The 26855-nt window shown below is 42.5% G+C and overlaps 1 protein-coding gene across 4 annotated transcripts in view; it reads left to right on the top strand.

Moving 5' to 3' along the window:
* The window catches only part of MYRIP (myosin VIIA and Rab interacting protein), a 220453-nt gene that overhangs the window by 14296 nt on the left and 179302 nt on the right, over nucleotides 1-26855 (top strand). For 3 of the 4 annotated variants that reach the window (XM_072329294.1, XM_072329295.1, XM_072329292.1), the window contains exons 1-2: nucleotides 14970-15157; nucleotides 26569-26719. In XM_072329294.1, the coding sequence (XP_072185395.1) occupies nucleotides 26610-26719 (110 nt within the window). In that variant the 5' untranslated portion in view covers nucleotides 14970-15157; nucleotides 26569-26609. Of the gene's footprint in view, nucleotides 1-121; nucleotides 183-14969; nucleotides 15158-26568; nucleotides 26720-26855 lie in introns of those variants that run through there. The other variant, XM_072329293.1, reaches the window with a different exon arrangement.

Raw genomic sequence — 26855 nt, 5'->3', positions numbered from 1 at the left:
AGAGTTAATGCAGACACATCTTGAGCGTCTGTGTGTTTCCTGCAAAACTCTACAGAAATAGACCTTTCTATTATTGTTATTCTGAGCACTGATAATAGTAATTGTTAATTTTCTCTTCTAGATGTCATCTTGAGGTTGTTCACTGGCATCCAAGGATGTGGTTCATTTCTAACATGAAGCAGGTGAGGGAACTTGGATCATTTCTTCTGGGACTTTGTGTTGCACTGAAGTAGAAAACATTCCACTTTAACTTCACCGAAATGCTGGATCAATCCACAGGTAGGGATCTGACCTATAGAACCATGGTTGCAGTTGGACGTGATGATCTTTAAGGTCTTTTCCAACCTCAGCAATTCTATGATTCTAACACACTGTCTGATTCTTATTAGATTTCACTAAGGAACAGAATGCAAAGCCTAACCTAGAGAGGATCCAGCAAAATATAATTGCTCTTAAAGCAAGAAAATTAACATTTCTTTGAGTGTCCATGTCCATTCTGCTTTTTACTTTCAGAAGGTTTCATTACTTTTGGATACCATATGGCTTGCCATCATATTTTGGAACAGAATGTGAAATAAGCCTACAATCAATATAACAAACATACTACTTTACAAAAGTAATGTAAATCCCTGAGATCCATTAAAGCCAGCCCAGATCTGGGTCTGGGTGTGGTATGCAGGTAGAACAATTTCAATGCTGGGTAAATTGCTTTGGGACAACCGAAGTTCTGAGAAGAACATTTCCATTGGCTTCTGCCACTGCTAGTTCTGGATGGGGTTTCTCAGTATGCAAACACTTCCTTCGCAGCCTAAAATTAATGTGCTGAAGTCAAAATTCTGTTTACATTATAATGCAGTGGTGACAGCTGAGAATTACTGAATCCAGTGTGCGTTTTTGAAGTAACATCCTAAATTTCCTGAGTATGCTTCTCATCTTTAGCATGCATCAGTTGGTTGGTACCTGCAGCAATTTCCATTTACTGCTGACATATTTTCACTGCAGAATAACTATCCAAGTATAATGCTGTTGAAATCCTACCATAACGGATGTCTTTAAGTTAATGCTTCTAAAAAAATCATTTGGCCTTGCACAGCCTTTTACTAACCCATGACAAAAATCTTATTTAAATGGATTGGATATCACTTCCATATAATTATGAATGCCTTTTTCCTAGCAGGCACAGCTGAGCATGTAATCTCTTCTCAGCAGCCATAGAGGTAACGTGGACACCTTAAAATTAATTGCAACTGTTTTAACAAATCTGATCTTACTAACCAAGCCAAGACTGTGCAAAAGCCAGCACTAAACTGAAGAAGACTATTTCCAAGAAGGTTTGGAGGATGAATCAAGAGGGGAAATGCCCGGCCAAACACTTCCATGTCCCCACGGTGTTTCTTAATCTGTCATACACCAAACTGATCTGTGGCAACTGCATTAATTTTTCTATTGCAAATATGTCTCGAGGTTGTGTAAGTGATTAAGCAAAACTGTATGGATTTTTTTTTCTTTTTTGTGCTGTGTTGGAGGAACGGATTAGATAATGATCCCAAAGCAAGAAATCCTTACATTTTGACAGCTGCGTAGCAGTGTGCCTCACCGTACTCTTTAAATACATACAGCAAGTTGTGTGGTGACACTGCCAGCGTTCATTGTGCCTGCAGAAACGGCATGTGGGGGAAAGAAATTCGGCTTGTACCTTTCTATACCCTTTGCAGCACATCTATTTTTAACACCTGACAGAGGACTTTGCCCCTGCACTCTTCAGAGCATGAGCCTGTCAGCGTTGCTCGTCACTTCTGTTTTTCCCTGACTGGAATAACTTGTAGGGGGAATTTGAGAAGTAAGCAGACAGCAGACATGACATGCGCACCATCAGGGGCTGATAGCAAGCAGCTCTAAGCCATAGTCTGAAGCAGGATTGGTTTTATTTCCTCCTGCCTCTGCTTGCCCTGTTTTTCTTAAGACTCTGGGAAAGGAGCACATGGATGGGAATAGTGGAAGTGATTCATTGCTTTCTTATTCCTGCTTGGTGCTCGTGCAGAGGTTGTTGAAACCCATGGCTGGGCAGGCACAAAGTCTGAATAAGCTGCATGGTGCGGGCTTGAAGTATGCAGTGCAAGGAGAAGTTTGTCTGGGCCAAGCTGTCAAATGATGGTCAGTGGTAAGGTTGGTGAGAGGACATAGGTTCTTCCAGTTGCCAGAAATCAAAGAGGGTGTTAAAATGACTGAATTAAATGTCTCTAATAGGATGAAGAGGAATGAACAAATGGCAGCTAAGCAGGAGTAGTGCATTTTATCATGTTCCAGGTTGTCTGAGCCATGCTCGCAATTACCACTCTTGTGGCTTAGCGGCTTGCTGCTCCTCTTGTCCCCACAGGTTCCTCAGCATGTCCATCTCTGGTCACTGTGTGCTCCCTGGGCATGCCAGCTATAATGACATTTCCCTTTTCTGCTCCCAGCTGGCTTCTTATCAGACCTGCTGTGTGCATACACATGCTGGGATAGTGACAGCAGTGGCAGTGGTACTGCTGCTGCTTTAACATGGCTAATGCCAGGCTAGAATTTAAAAATGTGCCTGATTGTCTGCATGGCTAAAGAAGTACTTGGCAACCAGTGCAGTCCTTTTCTCTCCTACCCTGCTTCACAAGAAAGCCACATCCATTGCTAACATACTGAAAAACTGCCCTATTTGGGGAATCGGAGCCTGCTGCTCTTGCTTTCTTGCTCACTTATTTCACAGAATCATAGCATGTGAATCATAGAATGGTTTGGGTTGGAAGGAACCTTTAAGAACATCTAATTCCAACCCCTTGCTCTAAGCAGGGACACTTCCCTCTAGACCAGGTTGCGCAAAGCCCTGTCGAGCCTGGCCTTGAATGCCTCCATGGAGGGGGCATTCACAAACTCTCTGGGCAACCTGTTCCAGTGTCTCACCACCCTCACAGTAAAGAATTTCTTCCTAAAATCTAGTTGAAATCTACCCTCTTACAGTTTAAAACCATTTCTCCTCAAGGGTGCACTCAATCCCACTGTTCATGTCACCTACAAAGAGGATAAATAGCACTGGTTCCCACACCAATTCCTGAGCAACACCATTAATCACTAGTCTCCACTTGGACATACAGCCATTGACTGCAGCTCTCTGAGAGTGACCATCCAGCATTGGCTTATCCAGTGTGTGATCCATCCATCTTAGCATGCAGAAGAGGATGATGTGACATCTAATTGTGCTGAAGAGATCAGGAAGCTGAAAGTTTCCCTGCATAGCCTGGGCTCTTTCTGGGAGATGTCACTGCCTTTTTCAGACTAAGTACAATGAGAAAGAATGCAGGGGCTTCCAATGATTTTCAAGGAAACTCATGTAGTGATTTTTTATTCAATCTGGACAACCTCACTGTGGGTACATTTTACCATACAGCTGGGAGATTAGTCCAGGAGGGAGTGGTGGCTTCTGGCCAGGCTTAATTAATTCTTTTTAATGCAACAACAGAAATGTAAGAGTTATCAGCATTAAGATCTGCTTTCCTACCTCCTACTTCTAGTAAGTTGGTCCCAGAGCATTTCACTCTTTTCCTTGGCCCATGGTTTTGGATTTCTCTCTCTTTTTTTTTCCCTGCCTCTCAACTCCCAGACACCTTTCCAAATTGTGATTAGCTTTTAAACACTTGCTCAGTCATCCTTGACGCTGAGCTTGGCTTCTTTCTTCTGTCTTAACAGTTTCGCCTCCTTTGACAGCAAGGTTATATACTTTCACACACTGGCAAGTATTTACTCCTGTTCTCTTCCTCTTCTTTGAGCTCCTCAGCAAATATTTCACATTGCCATCAAATCTAATGATGCTTACAGACTGAGATATTTTACATTTACTTTTGGCAATCTCTTTTTTCCACCCCACCCCCCCCTCCTGCTCTCCAAGCATCAGGCTGCCAGCCCATGGTTAAAAAAAAAAAGCCATTAATTTTACAGGCCCTAAATAACTGGGTTTGCTGAGGTTGCACCAGTACAAGTAAAGCAATCTGCAGGGCAGAAATGAATCTGAGCTGTCAATACAAGCAAATCCATGATGTTCCTGGATTTGAGAACCTTCCCCTGTGGCTCTGCTTTCACTGAACTGCTGTTCGTGCAAACTCAGTGGGTTCCTGCTCCAAGAATACAAACCTCAGCAGCCATGTGCTGACTAAATGTATATTGCTGCTGTTAGCCTAGCTGGGGCATAGCAGAGGCCCAATCCAATCCCTAGAGTGCTCAGCTCTGAAGGAAGTCATCTGGTTATATTGCTGTGGACTGAGGAAGGCTGTAATTCAAACCTCCAGGAGCTGCAAACAGTAAAGTGAAAACCCATCAATGACTTGTGCTAAAAATCAGTATTTCTTCCATAGGTTACAGGCGAAGATCACAGGGAAGGTGGACATCCAGGATGTGTTTATCCAAGCACATTCTGTACTGTCCTGCTCCCCAGTGGGAATGCAAGTGTGCCTGACCCAGCAGAACAGACAGGCATGCAGTGATGTCTGCACGCTTATGTCTGTGTTGGCACTGTTAAAGGGAATCTCATAGGCACAGAGCAAAGATGGCAAACCAATGTCAGAGTGACCACCTCCTTCTGGAACAAGAGCACAGGAAAAGTGTTAAGTCAAATTAAGGCTATATTAAGAAAAAATGGAAAAGTTGAAAATCTTGGAATCTCAGGTGGTGATCTGTTCTAGAAGTAGGCTAAATACAAACCCTTTGAGAGGTATTTAAGAAGGCAGTTTTTGGACAGACAAGTCTTCTGAGACAGCTCACTGTGGCTACCCAAGGAGAGGGAAATGTGACCAAGGAGGAACACTGTGGCAATATCATTTGAATGCAGCTTTCACTTAGGCTGGCATCTCATGCCACACATACATTATGGCGTGTTCATGACAACTGTCCCCCATTATTTTTTAATTCATAGGTTTCATTTTGCTTAACAGAAAGGAAACTTCAAATAACAGCTGTGTTTATCACTTGAATGAGGATTAGGATGAAATATTAATCATGGATTCGTGATTAACTCTTGTACTATCATGTAACTAATCATGCTTAAATCCCCACGGAGGGAAGGAATCTGAAGAAGAAATAGCATAAATATGGCCACAGTGTGGAAGATGTCTATTGTTTTTGTCCTTTGTTCATTAACTAGAGTGGTACATGATTCATTAGTACTGCAAAGAATGAGCTCCAGGGGCATCGTGCTTTCTGTGCTGCACTACAAAAACAAAGGTCATATTTTAAAATGAAAGGTCTTGAAATTTCCTTTAGGAAAGATTCTATTTCAGACCAGTAGAGGGAGAAAGCAGGCTAAAGACATAAATTACTGCTTTTCATGAAGATTTATTGTGAAAAAAAAAATCAAATTTAACCTCATAGTTAGAATGCAAGAGCAGTTGCTCAAAGTGCTGCTGGATTCTTCGCTGATATCCTTGATTGTTTCATTTATAAGAAAGCTAATGAATAGTAGGTATATATTTTCCTATTCTGACAGAGTAAAAAGGATAATTTAAGTTGGGGAGCAGAGTTTTAGTAGTCAGTTAACAAAGAATACCCTTGAATTTGGGTAAGTAAAAAGAAGACGTTTGTACGTATGAAATAGTTGCTGTGATTCGACTCCACTACTTCTCTGGATACACGTGTAAGATAAAACATCACATGAGACTACTTAAAAATCTTCAAAATAATAAAACAGTAATAAGAGGAATATTAAATGTAGTTACACAAAACCTTTGGAATGCAATTGACTTGCATTTCTTCAGGAAATTATCTTTGACTTAAACTTAGCAGTCTTGTTTATAATGCAATCAGTACAGTACAGGCAGAGAGAGGTAGAATCATTTGCACAGACTGATTGTGCAAGACACGGAATGGGCAGTTAGGAGGAGAACTAGCAAAGAAATCACACCCAAAGAGTAACAAGGCTCTCTGATTCAGATGTAGTCTCCCTCACACAGATTCAGATATTGATCTTATTACGTGTTCTCATTTTCTTGTAGAAAATGCTGTGACTGACATTTGCAATATTAAGTTCATTCTCCCCTTCCCTTGGTGACTGTAGAACGCACTGCAAGCTGTCTGGATGTGATTGCATGTATTTTAAAATTCAAATCACATCAAACATTAAGAGAAAGTTGAAGAAAGAAGCATGCTTTCGCAGCAGCGAGCAGTTTGTTTTTGTCTGTGTGGTTCCTCTAAGAAGTGACTCCACACGTAACTGATGCCTTCAGAAAGCTCTGTCCCCCACAACTCTGAACTGTCAGCAGATGAGGAGCCTCAGGAAATGGATCAGCCTAGCCATCAGCCCCAGATGCATGGAGGACCTTTTGAATGTGGTGAGATGGGGTCATTATGAACCTGGAGGAAAAGAAAGACTGAACTTCCCACCCCATTCTGTGCAACCAGATCATACCAAGGCTATACCAGGCTGATGAGCTGCAGTGCAGTGTTCTGATGCTGTTGGAGTTTCTGTAACAAGGCCAGGACACTGATCACTGCACTGGGAGGGAGTCTCTTAGCCAAAGGCAGATTCCATGGTGTTGGAGTTAAGCAGCAGAGAAGAATCAGAGCTTGCTCCTAAACAACAGTAAGATCTCACCAAAATTGGTGTATGACTCCTCTGAAAGAAGAATTCACTGTTCACTGGTACTGACAGCTCTTGCAAATGCCACCAGGGATATTTTTCCCCACACATCTTCACACTTTTGTCTTTCCTGTGTCCATCTTCTCCTAGATAAGCTCATTTCAAGAAATGTCTGAACCATTTCACTGATAGTTGATCCTGCACTGGTAAAGCCAACCATTCACGTAACTTTTACATTCAATAATAAACTTGAGTAATCCTAAAAGTTAGGAATAGTCCTGTGAAGTATCAAACACAGCCACACAAAGGGAAGTTGGAAAGATGGGAATTTACTTTATTTCCTCACTGTTTTCTCTTCCATCAATTATTACAAAGTGCCATATAATAACAGTCTCTTTTGGCCTTTCCTTGCACCAAATTTGTCCTACTTTGAGATATCAGCTTCCACGAGTGTGCACAGCTGGTCTTTTGTAATTTTGTCTATAAGCGGGGAAGGATATTCAGGTACAAGAGCTGACCAGAGAAGTTGGTACAAACATCTCACTCCTGAGTTCGACTTTCACAACGTGGTGAAGAATTTGACTTTTATTATTCATGGAGATGGTAAAATCCTATGTATTTCTATCTTGCTCCTCATAGAGAATTCATCCTTATCATCAGTATCCATTCAAAGAACCTCACTTCGCAGATAAACCTGTGTCTTGCATGCTACAGGGATCCCAAATCTTCTCTGCTTATCCTTTTGCATTTCCCTTTCATTTCTCCATTGGCAAAATATTCCCTTCCTGTAAGTGAAGACACTTGATAATGCTTTCAAAGATAGAACACTTTCCATTCCTTGGTACTCAATATGGATAATTTTTTTACTGTTTACGGATCCAGTAGAGGTAAGGTTAAGTTGCAAGAAAGGGCCACATTGCTGTAAGTGAAACATATGAACATCAGACATAAAAGCTGAAGTCTTACAGCAACGTTGGTCTGACAGTTTATCTGCTGTGCTGTTTATTTCTCTGTTAGTTCTTGAAAGAATTATAGCTTGCAGTAAAGATATTTACGTCAAGTACATCAACTGGGGTTAGGTATTAAAACTGCAACTGAATCTATTCCCATTAATGTTTTTTAAAATAGACCATCGAGTGGTTTAGAAGTAATGAAGTCATATCATACTTAGGATGTGCACAGGGTCACCATGAATAGTTGCTGTGGAAACCTTACCGTCTCTTCTAACTTAGCAATAGAAAACCATAGAAATCATGGGTTTTTATTATTATTATTATTATTTATTTTTTATGTTCTGTTTCACTTTCAAAGAAAAAGAAAATTTAATGATCTTCACCTAAGGCAGCATAATTAAAGGAAAGAAATTCCTTACTTTTCTGCACCAGAGTTAGGAACAGGAGTGTGGGTTAGGAACAGGAGTGTGGGGCTGCACTTCAGATTGTACACCAGGACCACTCCAGCTTCAATATTCTGACCTGAGCACATACATTTATACGGACAGGAACAGCAAAATCCAAGGGGCTGAAATTTCTAGTATGAGCTGCGGCCCATTTGCTGCTCCAGAAACCAAGCCATCAAGCAATTGAGCTGTAACAGCTTGATGGTTCATGCCCGTGGAGCCCTATCTGAATGGGTTTGCATTCAGGGAGGATCCAGGCAACCACAGCTTGTCACAAGTTGGGTAGTAGTAAATGTGGAGTATGTTGGTACTGACTCAAGGAAAACACACCCACCCAGGAAGGCCACAGAAGTGGCTGTGCTGTTGCCCATGTATATTTAAAGCACTCGACACCGTTTTGAAAGTTTATATTTGTTTTTACTGTTAGAGACCTTGCTCCCTCTCGTGGGACAACCAGGAAGTCAGCCCTCCTGTGCCTTGCCTCTTCCCAGTCCTGGAATTGTCTTCTCGGCCAGCAGCCAAAATACTTGAACAATTTCTTGTAAGGATAGACAGAAGAAAACAGCTGAGAGCCTACAAAGTAGATGTCTGGAAAGAAAGAATGGTGTTAGCAGAAAGCTCACTGAGTTAAGACTTGGCTGCAGAGCATTCTAGTTCTGACACCACAGACTGCAATTGCAAAGTGAGAAAACATTCTCCATGCTAGACCCTATTTCAGTACAAATAATCTATAATTGCTTTAATGACTTTATTAATGATGCAGAGATATCTTATTTGCACTATTTACTCAGCTTTTCTCATTACCCCATGGCCTACAGCGGAGATGTCACTGAGGAGAACAATAATAATTGGCACCCATAGGAAATTAAGCCATTTGAGCTGTACAATTAGAGACCAGTCTCTTCCCTTCAATTCCAAGCTAATTAATAGATGTGGGTATTTTAGATTTTAAAATCAGTGTGACTGTGTTTGTATACATTCACCAGGAACCTGCACAAGGAAGTGAAGCACATACTATAAATATTTGTCTGGAATGTCACACCCTGTTAGCTTTAGAGCTGAGCAAGAAAGAGGGGCGTTTCAATTATTCCTGGGCATACTGAATTTGTTGTTCCAGTTTCCAAACTGGAAAGGTGGTTCTCATATGAGTTATAAAAACGAGAAACACCTGAAGTCTGGTTTGCAATAAGACACTTAATTTTGGCAGAGCTGAAGGAGGAATGAACCTTGCAAAGCTGTTTCTGGCCTTGACACAATGATGCATTTGTGCCATGTCTGCAGCCCTCAATAAGGACATAGGTAGGGTGAAATAACTGTTGTGATCTTGTCAGACATGGTACCTGTAAAGCATGGAGGGAAAGTGCAGCAGTTAATGAGAGGTTCCAAGGCAGACAAAAACAGAGGAACCTCCTGTGGATCTGGTACAATCCTCTGACCATTTGCATAAAACCACACAATCACTTTGTCAGCTTGCAGCAGATAGAATCCTGCTCCAGTACATCCCATGCTATTTTGGGGATAAGTTAGGAAAGAATAATTTAATTATGTGTGTGAAAAAACATCAAGGAACAAACTGATTATACCAAATCCAGAGAGGGGAATTAGAGCATTCATGGGGTAAGCTCCTTGAAACAAGCACGATGTATTTTCTATGGGCTTATGCAGAGCAGAGCTCAAAGCATACTGAGCATAATCAAGGCATGTGAGCAGTTGTGCAAGAATATGTCAAACAATAACGGCATTGGATGTGCCAGCGTCTGACACATTTACTTTGACTCAGCTCTTTCCAGCAAAGAGGTAAAGGCATGCAACCTTCTTTCAGCCACCACTGCTGCTATGTGTTGTTTGCAAAAAGCTTGTCCCGGTGTCAGCAGTTGATCTGACTGTTCACCACACTCATTTATTCCTCAGCCACGTGGTAATAATTCTGAACAGATGAATGTTACCAAAGTAGGGACTTAGATGTCAAATGATTACGTTCAAGTACACAGGTATGGGAGCGCATTTACCTATTTCCTTGCAATGGTCTGATGAAAAAGGAAAATACTGAGAAAGCTCAACTTCTCTCTGCTTTGAGGAGAGGTTAAATTCTGTATTGACCCCCAGGATATTGGAAAACTCTGCTCGGCTGATTTTTGCTGACTCTATTCCCACACAGAAATTACTGTCAGGATTTCTGAAACTTGCTTTATTCAGAATGTACCGAAATCTAAGAAGTTAATATAAAGTATTTTAATTTTGACTAATCTTGCTTGAGGGAATTCCCTGTTTTTATACTGCCCGGGATTTGAAGGCTCGTTACATTATTGCTGTGATTTTGCTTGTGAAATGCAAGCAGGGGATTAGATAACGTATAAACTTTGCATCTGAGGGTAGTTTGTATAGAGTTATCATAAGGGGGAAAAAAAGCCTCTTGAGAACACCACCTACAGTTGGCAGCTTTAGCCCAAGGCAGCTGAGATGATGACAGATTCTACAAATTAATTTTTAATAACTTCAAGTAATGAAAAAGTTCCATTTCTTTGAACCAGAAGAACATTTAATAGGTCTTTCTATGAAAAAATAACCTACTTGACGGTAGTCTGGCTCTGAGCATCAAAGGTGGTAGAAGCAATGTCTAAAAGCAAATGAACCGTTTTTGACACTGCTGGAGAACAGAACCAGGAAGCAAGACAGGCAGGGAAAGAGGTTTTAGGCCTTTCTGTGTTGACCCAGAACTTCACAGCCACCTGTTGATTCTGATCCAAAGAAACAAAACAGGCTGAAAGAAAACACCTCCAAGCACAAGATGAACAAGTTGAGCCAAACCAATGCTGGCTGCTGTTTAAATAAACAGGATGTTTCAGTCTGTGAAATCAAAGCTGACTTAGGATGAACATTCTCCTGGCTAGCTGGAGACTTGTGTGCTACTTCTTATTCCTATCCTTAGTATTATATAGATTTACCTCTTTCTTTTATTTTTAATCTCTGGACATAGCAGCACTGAACCATACAAGAGATGGTATCACACCCTCAGTGCTGCTTTGCATAGGATGCATATTCAGCTCCAAGGAACTTCAGTACCCCCAGCCCTGGTGTTGCTGCTTGTTGTTGCACTGATGAACAAGGGGGGGGTTTAGTGCCTGAAAGGTGGGGTCAGCTGCAGGTAAGGATGGCTGTAACACACCCCAAGGATGAAGGACACTTGCCTTGTGTGTTTTAGCCACAGGCATGAAGTGTGTTCTTTAGGGCAACTGGAGAACTCGCTATGTCTTACAAAGAATTTTCCACTTGCAGAAATATAGGAGCTGAGTCTTGTCTTCATCCATATGTATTTGCTGGCAGGCATAAGGGAAGAGTACTAAAAAAACCTTAATTTCACTGCATGCATCACTTTCCTTGGACAGCTTCAAGATTTCATTTATACAGCCCATATGAATGAGGAAATCTGCAGCAACATAGGTACTATCAGCACCATGCTCTTTCCTGAGACTTTTCTTCCTGTTCTGATTATTTTTCTTAGCAATGATAGGAAGCTCAGAGCACTTAACCACCATTTCTGTTGTTCCGCCAACCCTCTCGGTAGCTTCTATCCCTCTTCAAAGCGGTGGCTCAAACTTCTTCAAGCTGTCTTCTTTACTAACTTCTGTCCATAACCCTAATTCCATCTTCTCTGCTCTTTTTCTCTCTTCATCCCTTCAGTTATGAGGCTCACGGGGCAGGGAGTGAGGCTGTTGGCATTTCAGAAGAGAAGTCGTGGCAAGGTGCCATATCAAAGTGTACGCTGTGCATATTATAGACTATTAAAAATGTGCCCATTATTCTCAGCTCTTTTCACTTCTTTCCTATTTGCTTATGGCTATGAGTTACTTAATTGGCTTAACTGAATGATCGTAATACACTCTGTTACATACACACTTTATAAAGTGATTTGTATTTATGAAGTTCCTTGAGACCATAAAGTAATAAATAGGTTACAGTGGCTTCCAGGGAATTACTAGCAACTTACTGTTCGCTACATCTTATGGAAATACTTTGAGGTCTTAACAGATCTATTGAAAGCAAGAGAGATTTAATTACTCATGACTCTATATTCTGCCTTCAGACAGCAATGGGCTGACATAAATTCATAATTGCTCCCTGTGGCTAACATGCGTCCTTCTAACAGGTACTCACACTTTGCATGCCCCATTTCCTTATTTCGGCCTAAAAAAAACCCTATTTTTTTCACTAAGGCTTTTCACTAAGGCTGGGGACACCCGGGAAGCAAACCTAGCAAGCTTAAGACCCTCTTATTTCTTATTAAAGAAAGACGCAATATCTGGAAGGTCAGCAATCTGGCCCTTGCCTTGCTGAAAGGAATGCAGAGCAGAAAGCTGATTTTGCTTATAAACATGAAAAGATGATTTTACTCATTCTTGTCTTTTTTTATTATTATTCTTTTTAGTCTTTTTATTATTATTATCCAGTAGATATACAGACACCGAAACCAATTGGTGAAGACAAATAGGACATCCAAGTGTATGAGAAGCAGGCAAAGCGGGAAGCCCTGAGTACTATCCAGAAGGCCACTCCAGTATTTCTTGTCTTACGCATGGTTTTTCTCTTCCTCCTCTCTTAGTTGCATTCTTGCAGTAGATAATGGCTGGGTTAAGTGTACTATAAGTTAGTACTTACCCCATGGAGTAGCGGTGCAAAATGGAAACATATGGATTGCTATCGTGGTGGGAACAAAAGAGCCTCTAGCCCAATACTTGGTCTTTAGTGCAGCAGAAATATTACAGAGAAAGCTGTGAGATCTCTGTGTGTCTAGTTATGTGGATGAAACACCATTCTTGAACTCAACTTGTAGTGGTTTATTAGCTTGAGCGTGCAGAACAGTTTCCTCTGTTTGATCTAGCAGTTGTATAATCATAAGCATTATATATAATCGATATCGATGGCTGGTTCTAAGCCATCTTGTTATTTCAGTGATCCAGCTTAGAAATAAGAGATTGGAGATGGCCCAGGCACTTTTTCAATTACTCAGAAATGCTCGGTGCGTGTTATTGATTACTATTCCAAACCAGGCCACAAGTGACCTTTAGACTTAGTTCCTGATTTGTTGCCATGTCATGTTGTTCATGTAAAACGTTTCTTCTGGTCCCCTTCCTTGCTTTTACTTAAAGAAGTAACACTTTTTGTCTGCTTGGGAAATACCCAAATACGTCCTTACGTATGTATGTTTTAGAGAAATACAACATAAAAGCTGATACAGAAAACATAAGTCTTTCTACAAATGCTTTTGAAATAGGTGTCGTTTGCCTTGCAGAATCCTGTTTGTCTTGAGGAGCGGCACCCATTTCACCAACACAGACATGTGTAGGTTAGCACAGAACTAAACGTTTGATAAACCAGTTTATTTGTAATACCGTGACATTAACGTAAACAAAAATATTCTCCTAGACAATATTTTCCTTGAAAACCTGCCAAGATTTATTGAATACATCTGTCTTGACAGAGCACTTCAACTGAGATCAAATAAAAAGATACCTTGCAGTGAACAGCTGCAGCTATTTTGAAACGAAGTTAAACAAGCATGAAAAACAGGGATGAAAAATAACACCAGGGGAAAAGTAATTAGTCCAATACAGTACAAGCTGCAGTGATACAAGGTGGATAAAAAGCAGTTTCACGTTACAGCAGTGACTCACTGATGGCTGGAATGAATGACCACGCCACACCTCCATTATCGCTACCCAGCGCACTGAATCCATATGGCAATGATTCTGCTCTGCACACAACACCTGGACTCACGTTCTGCAGGAGACACCTCTGCACGTGGCTGTGTGCAGCACCACAGAGGCATACGGAGCAGTACCGCTAGGCAGCTTTAAAGACCATCCATTTCCAACCCCCTGCCGTGGGCAGAGCTGCCATTCACTGGCTCAGGATGCCCAGGGCTCCATCCAACCTGGCCTTGAGCACCTCAAGGGATGGGGTACGCAGCTTCTCTGGGCAGCTGTGCCAGGGCCTTGCTGCCCACTGAATAAAGGATTTCCTCCTAACATCTAACCTAAATCTTTCCTCCCAGTTTAAAGCCATTTTTTGTCCTATCACTATCAGACCACATAAAAAGTCAATCTCCCTCCTGATTATGAGCTCCCTTCAAGTACTGGAAGGCTGCAGTGATGTCCGCCTGGAGCCTTCTCTTCTCTTATCTAAACAAGCAGAGTTTCCTCACCCTTTCTTCCTAGGAGAGATACCCCAGCCCTCTGATTGTCCTCATGACCCTCCTCTGGTCCCTTTGCAGCATATCTGCATCCTACCTGTGCTGGGGGCTCCAGACCTGCATGCAGTCCTCCAGGTGGGGCCTCATGAAGACAGAGCAGAAGGGGACAATCTTCTCCTTCACCCTACTGGCCACCCCTCTTTGGATGCATGCAATCACCTTGAAGGCACGTTTGTGACAGGATAAAGTGGTTTCAGAGACCATAGCACGGCCAGAATCACTGCTTGCCCATGGGCATGTGGAGTCGGAGGGAACCTTTAGTGGGGGACAACCAGAGGTGAATGGGTTGCACACCAAGCACATTTTTAGGAAGGAGCACCCAGCATCTAAAACATTTGGACATATAAAGGCACGGTGGTTCCGTGCTGTGATTCTGTTCTGTGATGACTGGCACAGCCGCCGGCAGTGATGCAGCACATCAACCCTCCCTGGCGCTGCGCGACTTTCCGGGCTCGTCCCAACTCCATTTCGTACACGGCACTTGTGGCCTACATCCTGCGGCCGTCACCGACACCGGGACAGACGCTCCCCGTCCTCACGCACCCACGGCTCCCCGCCGCCAAACGGACGGACGGCCGCCGACCCCCAGACGGGAGTGAGGCGGCAGCCAGCAGCCCCCCGACCCTACGGGCCCCCGCCTCCGCCCGGCCCGGTCCGCCCCGCGGCCGGCCCCCGCTCGCCGATTGGCCGCCGGCGCCCGGGCAGGTGCCGGTGAGCGGCGGGGGCGCGGCGGGAGCTGCCGCTGTCGGCACCGCAGCGGCAAGCGGCGGCGCGGGGAGGCGGTTGCGTGCTTTGCGCCGCTGCGGAGCGGGGCACCTGCGCGAGCGACGGGGCGGGCTCGGACTGCCGCTGTGCCCCGAGCGCGGGGCCGCTGCCGCCCGCCTTCCTTCTGTCTCGGTGCAGCCGAGGCGAGGTGAGTGCCGCGGGCCGGGGGCGCGTCGCGGGGCCTGGCCGCGCCGGGTCCGCACCTCCGGGGCTGCGCCGCGCCCAGCGTCGCGCTGCGGCCCTCCCCTGCGGGCGGCTGTGCCCGGCTGTGCCCGGCCGCCGGGTCGGCGCGGGGCTGGGCTGAGACGGCGGCTGAGTGCGCCGCGGCTTGTTCGCTGCGGAGCTTCCTCGCCGTGGCTTTAATGGGGTGTTTTACTCTTGATTAACTTCTCCGGGAGCGCCGGGGGTTTGGGTATAGCGCGTCTGCCTCCTCTGCCGCCTTTCTGCCAGCGCATCGCAGGGCTCCGCGCGTGTAATTTCTGCCTCAGACAGGGGAGCGTGCGTTTTCCTAGTATCAAGGTCAGTTTATCGTAACTGCTGAGGAAAATACCATATGGCTCCGGCTGACTTTTCTTGAGAACGCTAATTAAGCCGGGCTGTGCGGCGTGCTGCGCTCTGTGTTGCTTTCTAGCTTAACGCAACCACAGTAGATCCCCAAATGCCTTAGAGCGGGTGTGCATCCCTGCCGGAGCGTGTTATCTAAATCCTTATTGACCAGCGGTGCCGTTTGCCTTACACCGACTCTCTCGCTGCTCCGTGTGGTTCTGGAGATGTGGGCAGCTGTCGTGCTGTGGCGCCTGGAGTTCTTCACAAGCACAGGCAGGATTTGGCAGGGGAAGCTTTTACTCATTGCTCTGACAGCCCTTTTCTGAAAGGCTGGAGATAGAAAGGAGGGAAGGGTTGTTCAGTTCGTACATTACCAGGCGCTTTTCTGACTCAGGCTGGGCAGGTTTTCTTTTTGCTTCTTGTTGGTTGTAGCGGTTTGCCACGAACTGCACTGAAATCACTGGCTCTGTCCCTGCAGCTGACTGTCAGTGCTGGCCACTTCCAGTCTATTACACAGCTCTGTTACAGCATCTTCTGCTTCAGAAAGTTACCTTCTGCCAGATCCCTCCAGCTGCGGTGTTATCTATTACTGCTTGGGTACCCGTTTGAATCGGAGCACGTGTGCCATCCAAAACGCATGCAGCAAATCTATAGCCCTCCTGTGGGATATGTTAGGTAACTTAGTGCAGCGCATAAGGCAGATGCAAACAGGAGGGCATCGCTTCAACATCTGCGATGCACTGATTGTCTGTGAGAGCTCCCAGAAGCAGGTTCCACCCTCATAGCCCCCAAGGCATTGTGAGACTTCCTGAAGAGCGCTGCCCCCGGGCCGAGTCTTGCACCTGTAAGCTGCTTCTGGTGACACAGCGCTGCCTTCCCTGACCTGCTGCTTAACAGGCTGCCCCCATCCTGCCCAGCACTGCCTAGCATGGCTCCCAGTCACACTCTAAAAGCAAGACCAGAGCAAAGCTAAAACTTCTGTTTACTCGCTTAAGTTTGTTTCCCGTTTCCACCCCAGCCTGATGAGTGGGGCTGAATGCGCTGACAGCAAAAAGCTAAACCAGATTTTGGGATTTGATGGGGTGTACCCGAGTGTATGAACATGGTAGGGATTCTTCTTTTCACTTCGTAATTGCAGGCTGTATGTCCCAAATGTGCTACTGTTCATTAATAGTCCAACTGCATGAAAATGGGACTCCTTTGTGTTGCTGCCAACATCGATATGACCTATTGTTGTTAGACCAGAAGCTGCTGTTTGGCAGTGTAAACCACCCTAACTTGCCCTTGGAGAGCTGGGTAAGTTGAAAGGAAGTAGTCGAACAAATCGATGAGAGCCATAGGAGGCTTGTCTTTTTTCTTTGGGGAAAACCATTATTTGAGTGGCCTTACTCACCCTTCTGTGGAATGTTTTATTTGCTTTTCAGGTTCAGGTGGGTTAATTACTGGGTGGATGTGTGGAGGTAATAAAGACAGCTGGCTTATTGTGAGCCACTGACAGACAGAAAATAAGCAACCCCCAACCCCAAGTTTGTTATATGTAGAGGTTTGGAGCTGCATGCATTCAGATGAAGCTCCTTGTACTTACAGTAGAAAGAAGATAATTATTATATAGCTATTTCAGTGTGGAGGAGAGCACACTGTATTCATGTGTGATACCCACGCTATTAAGACCCATCATTTATGTGGTAAATGGTTAGTGATAACAACCTGTTTGCAATTGAAACTTCAATAGAAATTTGTGCTACCAGCTTTTTGCTTATTGACAAATACTGCATTTCCAGAAAATAAATGAATAACCATAATAGTGGAAAGCAGCAATGAATCACTGAACAATGCTGGCATGGTGTGAGTAGAATATGAGGGCCACAAAGGTTGGACTGGTCAGAAGCTATTGTCTGTTATTGCAAGCACGGGTTTCTAGATCTTATAGATACTGTTCTAGGAACAGGAACACGTTAATGCATGTTGGCCCAGAAATTTAAACTTCAGCAGGAAAGCAATTCAAGGTTATTCTTTTCTATTTTTAAAGGATGTTATGCTAACAAAAGCCTTCGCCTTGTTGGATTCTACTGTCTTGCTACTCCCTGAGAAGATTAAAGTAGAAACCTCCTTCTGCTTCCCGTTACCTCTGTATTTTCTTTCATGACCATCAGCAGTTAAATGAAAACTAATAGTAGTATTTGCTATTCAAATTATTGCAGCTGTATCTTTCTCCTGGTTTAAGATAAAGCATTACCATAGGAAGTTAGTTTTGGATCGTTCTGGGCAAAGCGTACCTTCAAATAACCTATCGCTTGGTCAAGTGAAGGAACAAAGCACTGCAAAGATTAATCCTTTGGGCGAGATGTTTTTGATGGCATTGTCTCAGGTTGACTCATGGTGATCAATTAAATGGCCTTCTTGAGTTCTGCTGATGCTGGCTTGCCCTACCTGCTGAAATCCCGAGCTCCAGTTCCAGGAATCTTCACTTTCTAGACTCATCCCTGCAGTGTGCGTTGCTTATTGATGGAGAAGAATAAGCAGACAACTGACTTAATGTAGCCATAATTTTCTGGATCAAGTCTGTCTGAAGGGTGCTGAGGTAGTTAAGTGTAGAGAACTGATTGCAGTATTTTGTGATTGAGATCGGTAGAGTCTTGTTCAAAGGCTGTTGAAGTCCATGGCATTCCCACTGGTTTGAATGAGTTTTGAAGCCAGGAAACAGCCCGAAGTCTTTGTGTGCTTTTCTTTTTTAGTAACAAAACAATTCCTTACTCAACACCCTCTGCTCCCCCCTCCATTCAGAATAATATGTGGATCTGCCATTGTAAACCAACTCTCAGTTCTTAGAGGAAGTTTGTGCATAATCTGTTTTCCTTCTAGAAAGGAAAGCAAAATATATTAACAATTTGAAGAGTGAATTTTCTGTTCTGCTTTTGCAATCAAGTGCTTTATCTCTTCTGAAACTAATACTGGAAGGGCTTCTTGGCTTGTTAGATGTTACCTTTAACACCTAAAGGCCATTTTAACATGGCTTTCTTCTGTCCATTTTTGGTTAATATATAGTGTCACAGCACAGTCCATATAGCAAAGTGTTCTTTTTACCATTATCACTCATCGCTGTGGCATGGAGATCTAGTATATGGCTCAAGTGCTCTTGACTGGGATATAGCTAATACTCTCCTGGGGTACCTCAAGTTGTACAATGTACGCATTATTTCGATTATTGGTAATCCTGCAAGAGGTTGATCTCTTTTTTTTTTCCCCTAGGAGAACAGATCCCTTCATACTTCACTTCTCATCCCCCCACATTGTCGGGGGAATCTTTCCTGAAGATATCCAACACTCAGGACCAGCAGTCCTAAGTGCTGTGACATTTGTATCACAGTCTACAAGTTGGCTTTAAGTTAAGCTGTAGGGCATGAACAGGAGCAACACCACATCTTAGAAACAGTTGCAGGAGCTTTGGGGAAGATTTTAAAAGGTATGGTTGTTGGTGGTGGTTTCAACCATCTATTTTGGATTCAGTCTAAAAGGCAGAGTCGGAGTTTGTATGTTGTTCAGTGCAGGCATAGATGTCATTGAGTCCCAGACAAGAAGAAACCAATTCAGCTCTAGAAGAAGATTGATCTGATTATTCTCCTCTTTTTCTTCTAATGTTTAATAACGAAGTTTCGGATTCTTGCTCCATGTTAGTATTGCAGATCGAAGAGGACAGTAAATGGATGAAGTGCTGTAGACTTGATTGTGTGTGGAACCCAAGTGGTCTGCACCTCCATGGAAATGCTCCCGCTATGTAGCTGTGGTAGCTGAAAAATACCTAGGATTCTGCTTTCAATTGAAAAGTTGGCCTCAGCATTGTATTGAAGTCCTTAAGAACTATGAAGGATATTCAGTACCTAAAAATTAGGGGAAGGTTCTGTACTGAACTGGAAACTGAATTGTCTTTCTGTCTAAAAAGCTGATGATGTTGCTTGTGGAGCTCCATCAAAGGAGCACGCTCTTTCAGCATACTGCTAATGCTGCTCACAGCTTTGAGAGTGGGTCCTGGTAAAGAGAATTGCGTAAATAAATAAATAATTTGTTACACATTATCCTAACTATGTCCTAAAGATGGTGGCTTAACAGTCAAGTTGACTAAGTGGTAGTTACTGTGAGACCCAAAAAGAACTGGGAAGAAAGGTATCTGGATGATTCTGTAAGTGTTTAAGAAGATGAACTGCTCTGGTTCCCTTATCTAAAGGAGCAGGGAGGATACTGCAGTTCGGAACCAAATATAAGTGAGCCAGGAATCACAACGTGACAGTGAAGTCAGACTCCAGAAAATGCTGAACTGGGTTTTATGCTTGAATGCAAATGTTTTTGTTTGTACAAACTTGTGAATTTCAGGCTTATGTTTATTGGTGGGATCTCAGATTGGCTCCATGTTGTGCCATGTTGATGTCAAAGAGTAGCCAAGCTCATGTCCAGAGCCAGTGCCTCTTCTACCATACAACTGACAGATAACCCAAGCCTTCAGTTCAATTTTCAGAGGCTTTTTTACAGATTTGTCTGTATTTTGCTCTTGTTTCATATCTTCTGAGAAACGTTTATCTAAAAAAATCCAAGACAACCCGCTTCTGAAACCCTTTTTTCCATGCGTGATGCATAAGTTATGTGTCAACCCACTGCAGCTCATCGCCAAGTCTCAGTGAATTGGAACATCTGTCTTTACAGATGTCACTTTTTGTTCTGTTGTATCCCTTATGATTCTTGTTTGCTGTAGCATAAATCAGGGCTAGAAACAGTTCGCAGGTGTCAGGGTGAATGCAATCTTATGACGCATTTGTGCTTTTTTTATGCTTTTTTTAATGCTGTTCATTTACTTGTTAATCTGTAAAATGCAGTAATTTGCAGTGGGTTTTCCTGTTAGTGATTTGAATTAGCAGTGATTCGCTGTATTAAATTTGTTTTCACATCTGGCGCTACTACACAAGACAGTCCTACTGTAGCAACTGCTGCTGGAAGTATTTTCTTACCTTTAAAAGTCCAGGTTTTCTGCTTATGTGTTCCGCTCTCAAAGAAAGGTTGTCACAGTCAAAGATAAGTTCTTGGATCAAATATAGGGGATCCTTCGAAGGAATAGAGGAGGCGCTGCTGTTTCTTCCATCTTCCTGCAGGCTTCCAGCTTGCTACAGGGCTGCTGATGTTTGGAGCTGGGGCTGACAGGTTTGTTGGGAGGAGGCTGAGGCCTGTGCAGCCCGTCTGGGCAAATCATGGAATGACAGAATGGCTTAAGTTGGAGAAGGGGATCTTAAAGGTCACCCCTTTCCAAAGTTCTTCTGTGTGCATGGCTGCCACCCATTGGATCAGGCTGCCCAGGGCCCCATCCAACCTGGCCTTGGGTACCTCAAGGGATGGGGCATCCGCAGCTTCTCTTGGAAACCTATTCCAGTACCTTATCCCCCTCTGAGTAAAGAAATTCTTCCTAATGTCTATCCTGAATCTCTCCTCTTCTTGTTTAAAGCTGTTTCCCTTTGTCCTATCACTGTGAGACTGTGTAAAATATCAGTTGCCCTCCTGCATGTAAGCTACTTTCAAGTATTGGAAGGCTGCAGGGAGGTCATCCTGTGTCTGTGTGCTGTTTGCCTGGGTTTTGGTGGACAGAAGAAGGAAGGGAAACCCTGCTGGCAGTATGCTGCTCTCTGTTCATCACTTGCATGGCCCAGCTCCCTGTTCTGGATTCTTTCTGACCCGTGATGATTCACTTGGGGCTCATTGACAACCCGTCACGGTAATGAGCTGCACTTTGTGCGTTGGATGGAAGGCATGTGGAAGGGAGGCCAATCATTCACGGTACGATCACGTCTCAGCACATCACTGCTCTAGTTTTGTCTTTCTTGCCAAGCTGTGTTGTTCACTCTTGGGGAGGTAATCATCAATCTCTCACAGTCAGAATGCTGTCAGACTGATTGTCTCCTTCATAATGCAGTTGCTGCTGACTAGAGAAAATAGAACATGGTTTGCCTAAATCCAATGTAAACAGTAGGAGATGAGAAAGAAGTAAAATGAGAATATACAGGAATTAGAAATCCAATTAAAACACATACTAAAAGTTTATGAAAGGAGACCATTGGTCCTTAGTTTACTGGTGGTGGGATCCAAATTCTGGATCAGCCTTTCCTTTAGGAGTTTGCTGTTGACAATGAGAAGATTGTTCTGGTCAATGAGTTTGGCTTTTATAGCACAGTCTGAATTCCCACAAGGGCTTATGTTTGTGTATCAGCTGTAGACTTGGTACATGAGTATAAAATGACCATAATCTCATAGAATCACATAATGGTTGAAGTTGGAATGGACCTCTGGCGGTCATCTGGTCCAACCCCCTGCTCTAATAGGGATTTATGAAGATTGGTTTCAGGTTTTTGTTTGTTTGTTTTGTTTTAGCTGTGTTACTCACTTTTCTTTTAATTTGTCAAAGATAAGTGACAGAATTGAAGTTTTCCCATGTAATCTTTGGTCTTTGTCCTGTAGAAACAACACTTGACATGGAGCTCTTAGAGCAGGTCCAGAGGAGGGCCACTAAGGTGATCAGAGGGCTGGAGCACCCCTCTTATGAGGAAGAGTTGAGGGAACTGGAACTGGGCTTGTTTAGCTTGGAGAAGAGAAGGTTTCAGGGAGACTTCATTGTGGTATTCCAGTATTTGAAGAGAGTATATAAACAGGATAGGGAATGGCTCTTTACAAGGGTGGACAGTGATAGGACAAGGGGGAATGGTTTTAAGTTAAGACCAGGGAGATTTATGTTAGATATTAGGAGGTAGTTTTTCACTCAGAGGGTGGTGACGCACTGGAACAGGTTGCCCAAGGAGGCTGTGGATGCCCCATCCCTGGCGGCATTCAAGGCCAGGCTGGATGTGGCTCTGGGCAGCCTGGTCTGGTGGTTGGTGACCCTGCACCTAGCAGGGGGGTTGAAACCAAATGATCATTGTGGTCCTTTTCAACCCAGGCCATTCTATGATTCTGTGATTTAAATTAGTTTATAGTTTTTAATAGTTTAATATGTTGTGTTCTGCTTCTTGCTTCTAGGTGAGAGATGCCATTCTTTTTGTAAATAAAATGAGTTTTTTAATGGAGCTACTTTCTCTTAAGAAAAGTATTAAAGCTACTTAAGTAGCTTAAACTACTGTAAGATAAAGAAGGAAGAATAATAGGGAAATAGTATTTATTTAATAAATAGGTTGATGTTCAAAGGCACACAGTGCTAACCTCTGACATTGAAGCTGTACAGTTTCCTTCATTAAAGTGTATTCCAGCACTCTCCTCAGCAAAGTATACACAGTTAAAGTGATAAAGAGGGAAATGCTTCTTCCAGAAGGGACTGAATAAATTTCATTTTGAACCTGCAGCCTCACCCCACCTCCAGCTCAACAAACCTAACACTGCTCAGAAACTTGAAAGCTCTTCAGTTTTGTGACCAAATCTGACCTAAGATGGCTGTGAGTCTGAGAGGAAGATCATTTTCTGCTTTGGTTATAGGCTGGGGAAATATGTGCGGTAAATCTCAGTTAAAATTGGCTTGGGTATAGTAAGCAGCAAGCTCCTTCATGAGATTTTGTTCTGTATCTGATTGATGATGTGGCATAGCAGATGTAAGTCCTCATGTCAGAGGTAGCTGGATTGTGATTAATTTTTCATTGCAAGTGATTGTTTTGTATTTCCTATGAGTTTATTTTTCCTCTCCTTATTTAGGGAACTCATTTTATTTCCAGTGAAAAGGGCAGAATATCCTTGGTGCTGCTTATCGCAGCATGTAGACCCTAATGTTGAAATTCTTTAAAAATAAACAATTAAATTCTAATCAATGCTAATTATACCTCATGTTAGATTTCATGATGCACTAGTTGTACATCATCACTTTGGACAGCAATGTTCTTTAAATTATTTCTTTTGGGTAAGGTCTCTTTGGCTTAACTGCCTTCAGATGATTCCCTCTACACTTGGGACTTGTTTTTGTCAGCAAGTAAGGTGTGCACCATCATATGCTTCAGATATTACCTATTGTGTGACATTTACATTGAAAAAACAATGTGACAATGTGGTTATTTCTTTGGGACGTTCATGAAACAAAATATTGTTTTAAAATACGGAATACAGTGAAGGAGCTCTGCAGTGGAGAAAGGGCTTGTCTCTTGCCTTGTACATGTTACAAGGGCAAAATCTTCACTGATAAGGTTAGATAAAGAACTTCTTATGGTGCTAGAAGACTGCTGCTGAAGCTGATAAAATATCCAGCTATAATCGCAAGACACTGAGCAGATTATGTAGGTCCTAACATAGGTTACATGAGTCTGCTGGCAGTAAGGCTTGTAAAGATGAGTTCTTTGAAGACACAACCAAAGATGTAATTACTAGCAGTAAATATATATATTTTTTCTTCTCAGCTTTCTACTTGGAAAATACTGGAAGTGGTGAAGTAGCTGTGCAAAGTGGAAAAGCTCTAGTGTTGAGCATGCTGCCTGTAAAGCTGAAAACAGGTGAATGGAAAGTGTTTTGTGTACTGGAAGTAGCTGGGTTGAAAGAATACTATTCTTCCCCTATTCCATTTTATTAGTACGTAGGAGTAGCATTTCAGAGCAAAACCAGTACTGTGTCTTGGAACTGTGTGATACCACAATAGCAACTTGTGCCTAAATGAAAAGACACATAGCACATTCTTGTCTGCAGTGACAAAGGTATTGGTGGAATCTCTTCATGATGTGTGCTTGATAGGCCCACGGCGCATCTCTCCTTCAGGCTGAACTGACCTAGTGCTCTGGCCTTTCCTAGCTTGAAGGATCCTCCAACTCTTCTTCATTTCTGTAGCCTTGCCTATTAAGAGTTTGCCTAGTAAGTTTTTGCCTGGCTTCTACTGGGGGACCAGGACTGGGTATAGCACTTTAGGTGCAGCCTTCCTAGTAAGGATTTCTTCACTGTAGCATCACTCTGATAGATATTTGTTGTACAAAACCATTTGCATAACTTACTTTGTGATTGAGCTCTTTGTCAAGCACAGGATCTGTTTGAAGTGGTACTTAAAGGAAAAAGTTTAGGTTTTCCCTCCCATCCTCATGTAATGCTAATCTTCTGCTGAGGCTGCAAGTCCAAGCAGCTTAGGTTTCATGCGAGTGACTGCCAAACGGTACTGCTCGTCCTCTTTTCTTGTGTTGATGCTCTTGTCTGCTATAAAATGCAGAAATGTTGTTGGCAGCTCTTGAAAAGCATTTCATTTTGTCTGTTGTTTTTGGGTTTTTTTGTGTGTGTGTTTTTCAAACTGTTAAATTAAAATATATATATATATATATATATATATATATTTCAATGTGGAAGTTTTAATTAGATTTAGACCAGGCTTTAAGTAGCATTAAGATTAGTGTATTATTCAAACAATACCCATTCACGTACCAAAAGCCCAAGCTTTTTTGTTACAATGGGTCAATTTGTTGAGAAAAAGTTTTCTGAGGAATTATATTATTCACAAATGTCTTTGGGAGCTTAAATTTCACATTCAGTTTGGTATTTAGTAAAGAAGTCTTAGGAATGAAGGCAAACAGTCTTGTGGGAGTTATTTCAGCTAAGGCTGGGAGTTATTTTAGGCTGATAAACTGTTTTGGTGTCTTTTTTTTTCCCCCCATGTTATTCTTTCTCTAGAGAATTTGCCATTGTATATTTCCAACGTGCTTAACCTGGATCTACTGAAAAATGACATTTAAGCACTGTTTGTAAATGCTGATATGTTCCTGTGACACTCTCAGATCTGAGGTGATTTAGCAAAGTGAAGAAAAATGATTTCCTGAGGGAAAACAAAACAAAACTCAAGTTCTTTGGAGGTTGGTAGGATGTTGGAATACAGACAGTGAGTTCCCTATGTTTTTATTTTCATGGTTTTTGTTTACATACAGTATCTGGTGACTCTAAAAGTAAATAGACCTGAAATGAATTCTTTGCCAGCTCACAAGAGGTAGAGGGGCTGCCCACGTAGCCCAGGATTTAGGGTAAATTTACCCTTTCTGATGTACGATCACAGTCTGCAGCTGAGTTGAAGGGATGTGCAGGTAGGGCAGTTTATATATATTGCTATACTGTCTGGAACTCTTAATGCTGAGTAGTATTTATCTCTTTGATACAGTGTAAGAACTTCTGTTTGTCCTTAATTATTGTATGTGTTGAGAGAAGCTCATAAAAGACTTGCAAAAATGATGTATTCTTTCTGAAACTGTAACTTAATGTGGAGAGGGACACCTTTATGATTGCGCAAATATCTCTATAAATCAAATTGTAGAAATTAATACTGATAGCTGAATTTACTTACATTTGACAGTTAATAAGGTCATGAGGAAACAACTCAAAGAAAGTGATTATTAATGTAGCTCAGACCTCATAGCACCTTCAGTTTGCATGTAAACCTGACTATTTTTGCTCTGCTGCCTTTCACAGGAAGGGGAAATAATGATGTTGTGGTGGAAGTGAATTCTAAGTCTTCCAGTTACTCAGGGAAATGCATTTGAAATGTATATGCTCACTTTTTTGAGGGCATCTTAAAATAATTCCTCATCCTTAGTTGCTAGTAGAAACCATCTGTGGATATCATTAAAAAAAAAAAGGAAAAAAGTTCTTGGTTTATGCACAGTCTCAGAGGTTGCATTTTGCAAACTGCTAACATAAAACCTTAAGAAATTTCTAAGCCTAACTTCAGTTTAGTTTGTATTTCTTGTGGAGATAACATTGCAGTCTTCCCTCAGTGTTTAATACCACAAATACTTAACTTTTGCATTTCTTCATAAAACTGAAGGCGGTTGCTTTCATTGCATGTAACTTGAAAAATTCTCCAATGAATCGTTTTCTTCTCCAGTATTTATGGTAGCAGTTTTCTCTTTGTTAAAGAGATGTGATTTCAGCTTGTGGGGAAAAATACCAGTTCCTTCAACTTATTGTACACACACATATATGCATATACATATATATATATGTGTGTGTATATATATATATTATTTTTTCCACTGTTTCTGATTTCAGGCATTCCTCCGTAGTTGTTTGTATCCAGGAGAGAGTATACAATGGGCAGAAAACTGGATCTTTCTGGCTTGACTGATGAAGAAGCAGAGCATGTGCTGCAGGTGGTCCAGCGAGATTTCAGCCTTCGTAAGAAAGAAGAAGAAAGGCTGAGGTAAGATTAAAAACACTGTTGAAAACATTGGCATTTTTGCATCATTACAAGCTGGTTTTGGGGAAGCTGAAGAACAAAGATGCTTTAGCTTGTTGTGCAGGTGTAACTTGAATAATTTGGCTTGTTGTGCGGGTAT

The sequence above is a fragment of the Excalfactoria chinensis genome, chromosome 2 (assembly GCF_039878825.1).
Source record: "Excalfactoria chinensis isolate bCotChi1 chromosome 2, bCotChi1.hap2, whole genome shotgun sequence".
Classification (NCBI taxonomy): domain Eukaryota; kingdom Metazoa; phylum Chordata; class Aves; order Galliformes; family Phasianidae; genus Excalfactoria; species Excalfactoria chinensis.
The sequence above is the reverse complement of the archived record's forward strand: the minus strand, read 5'-3'. Positions and strand labels throughout refer to the sequence as shown.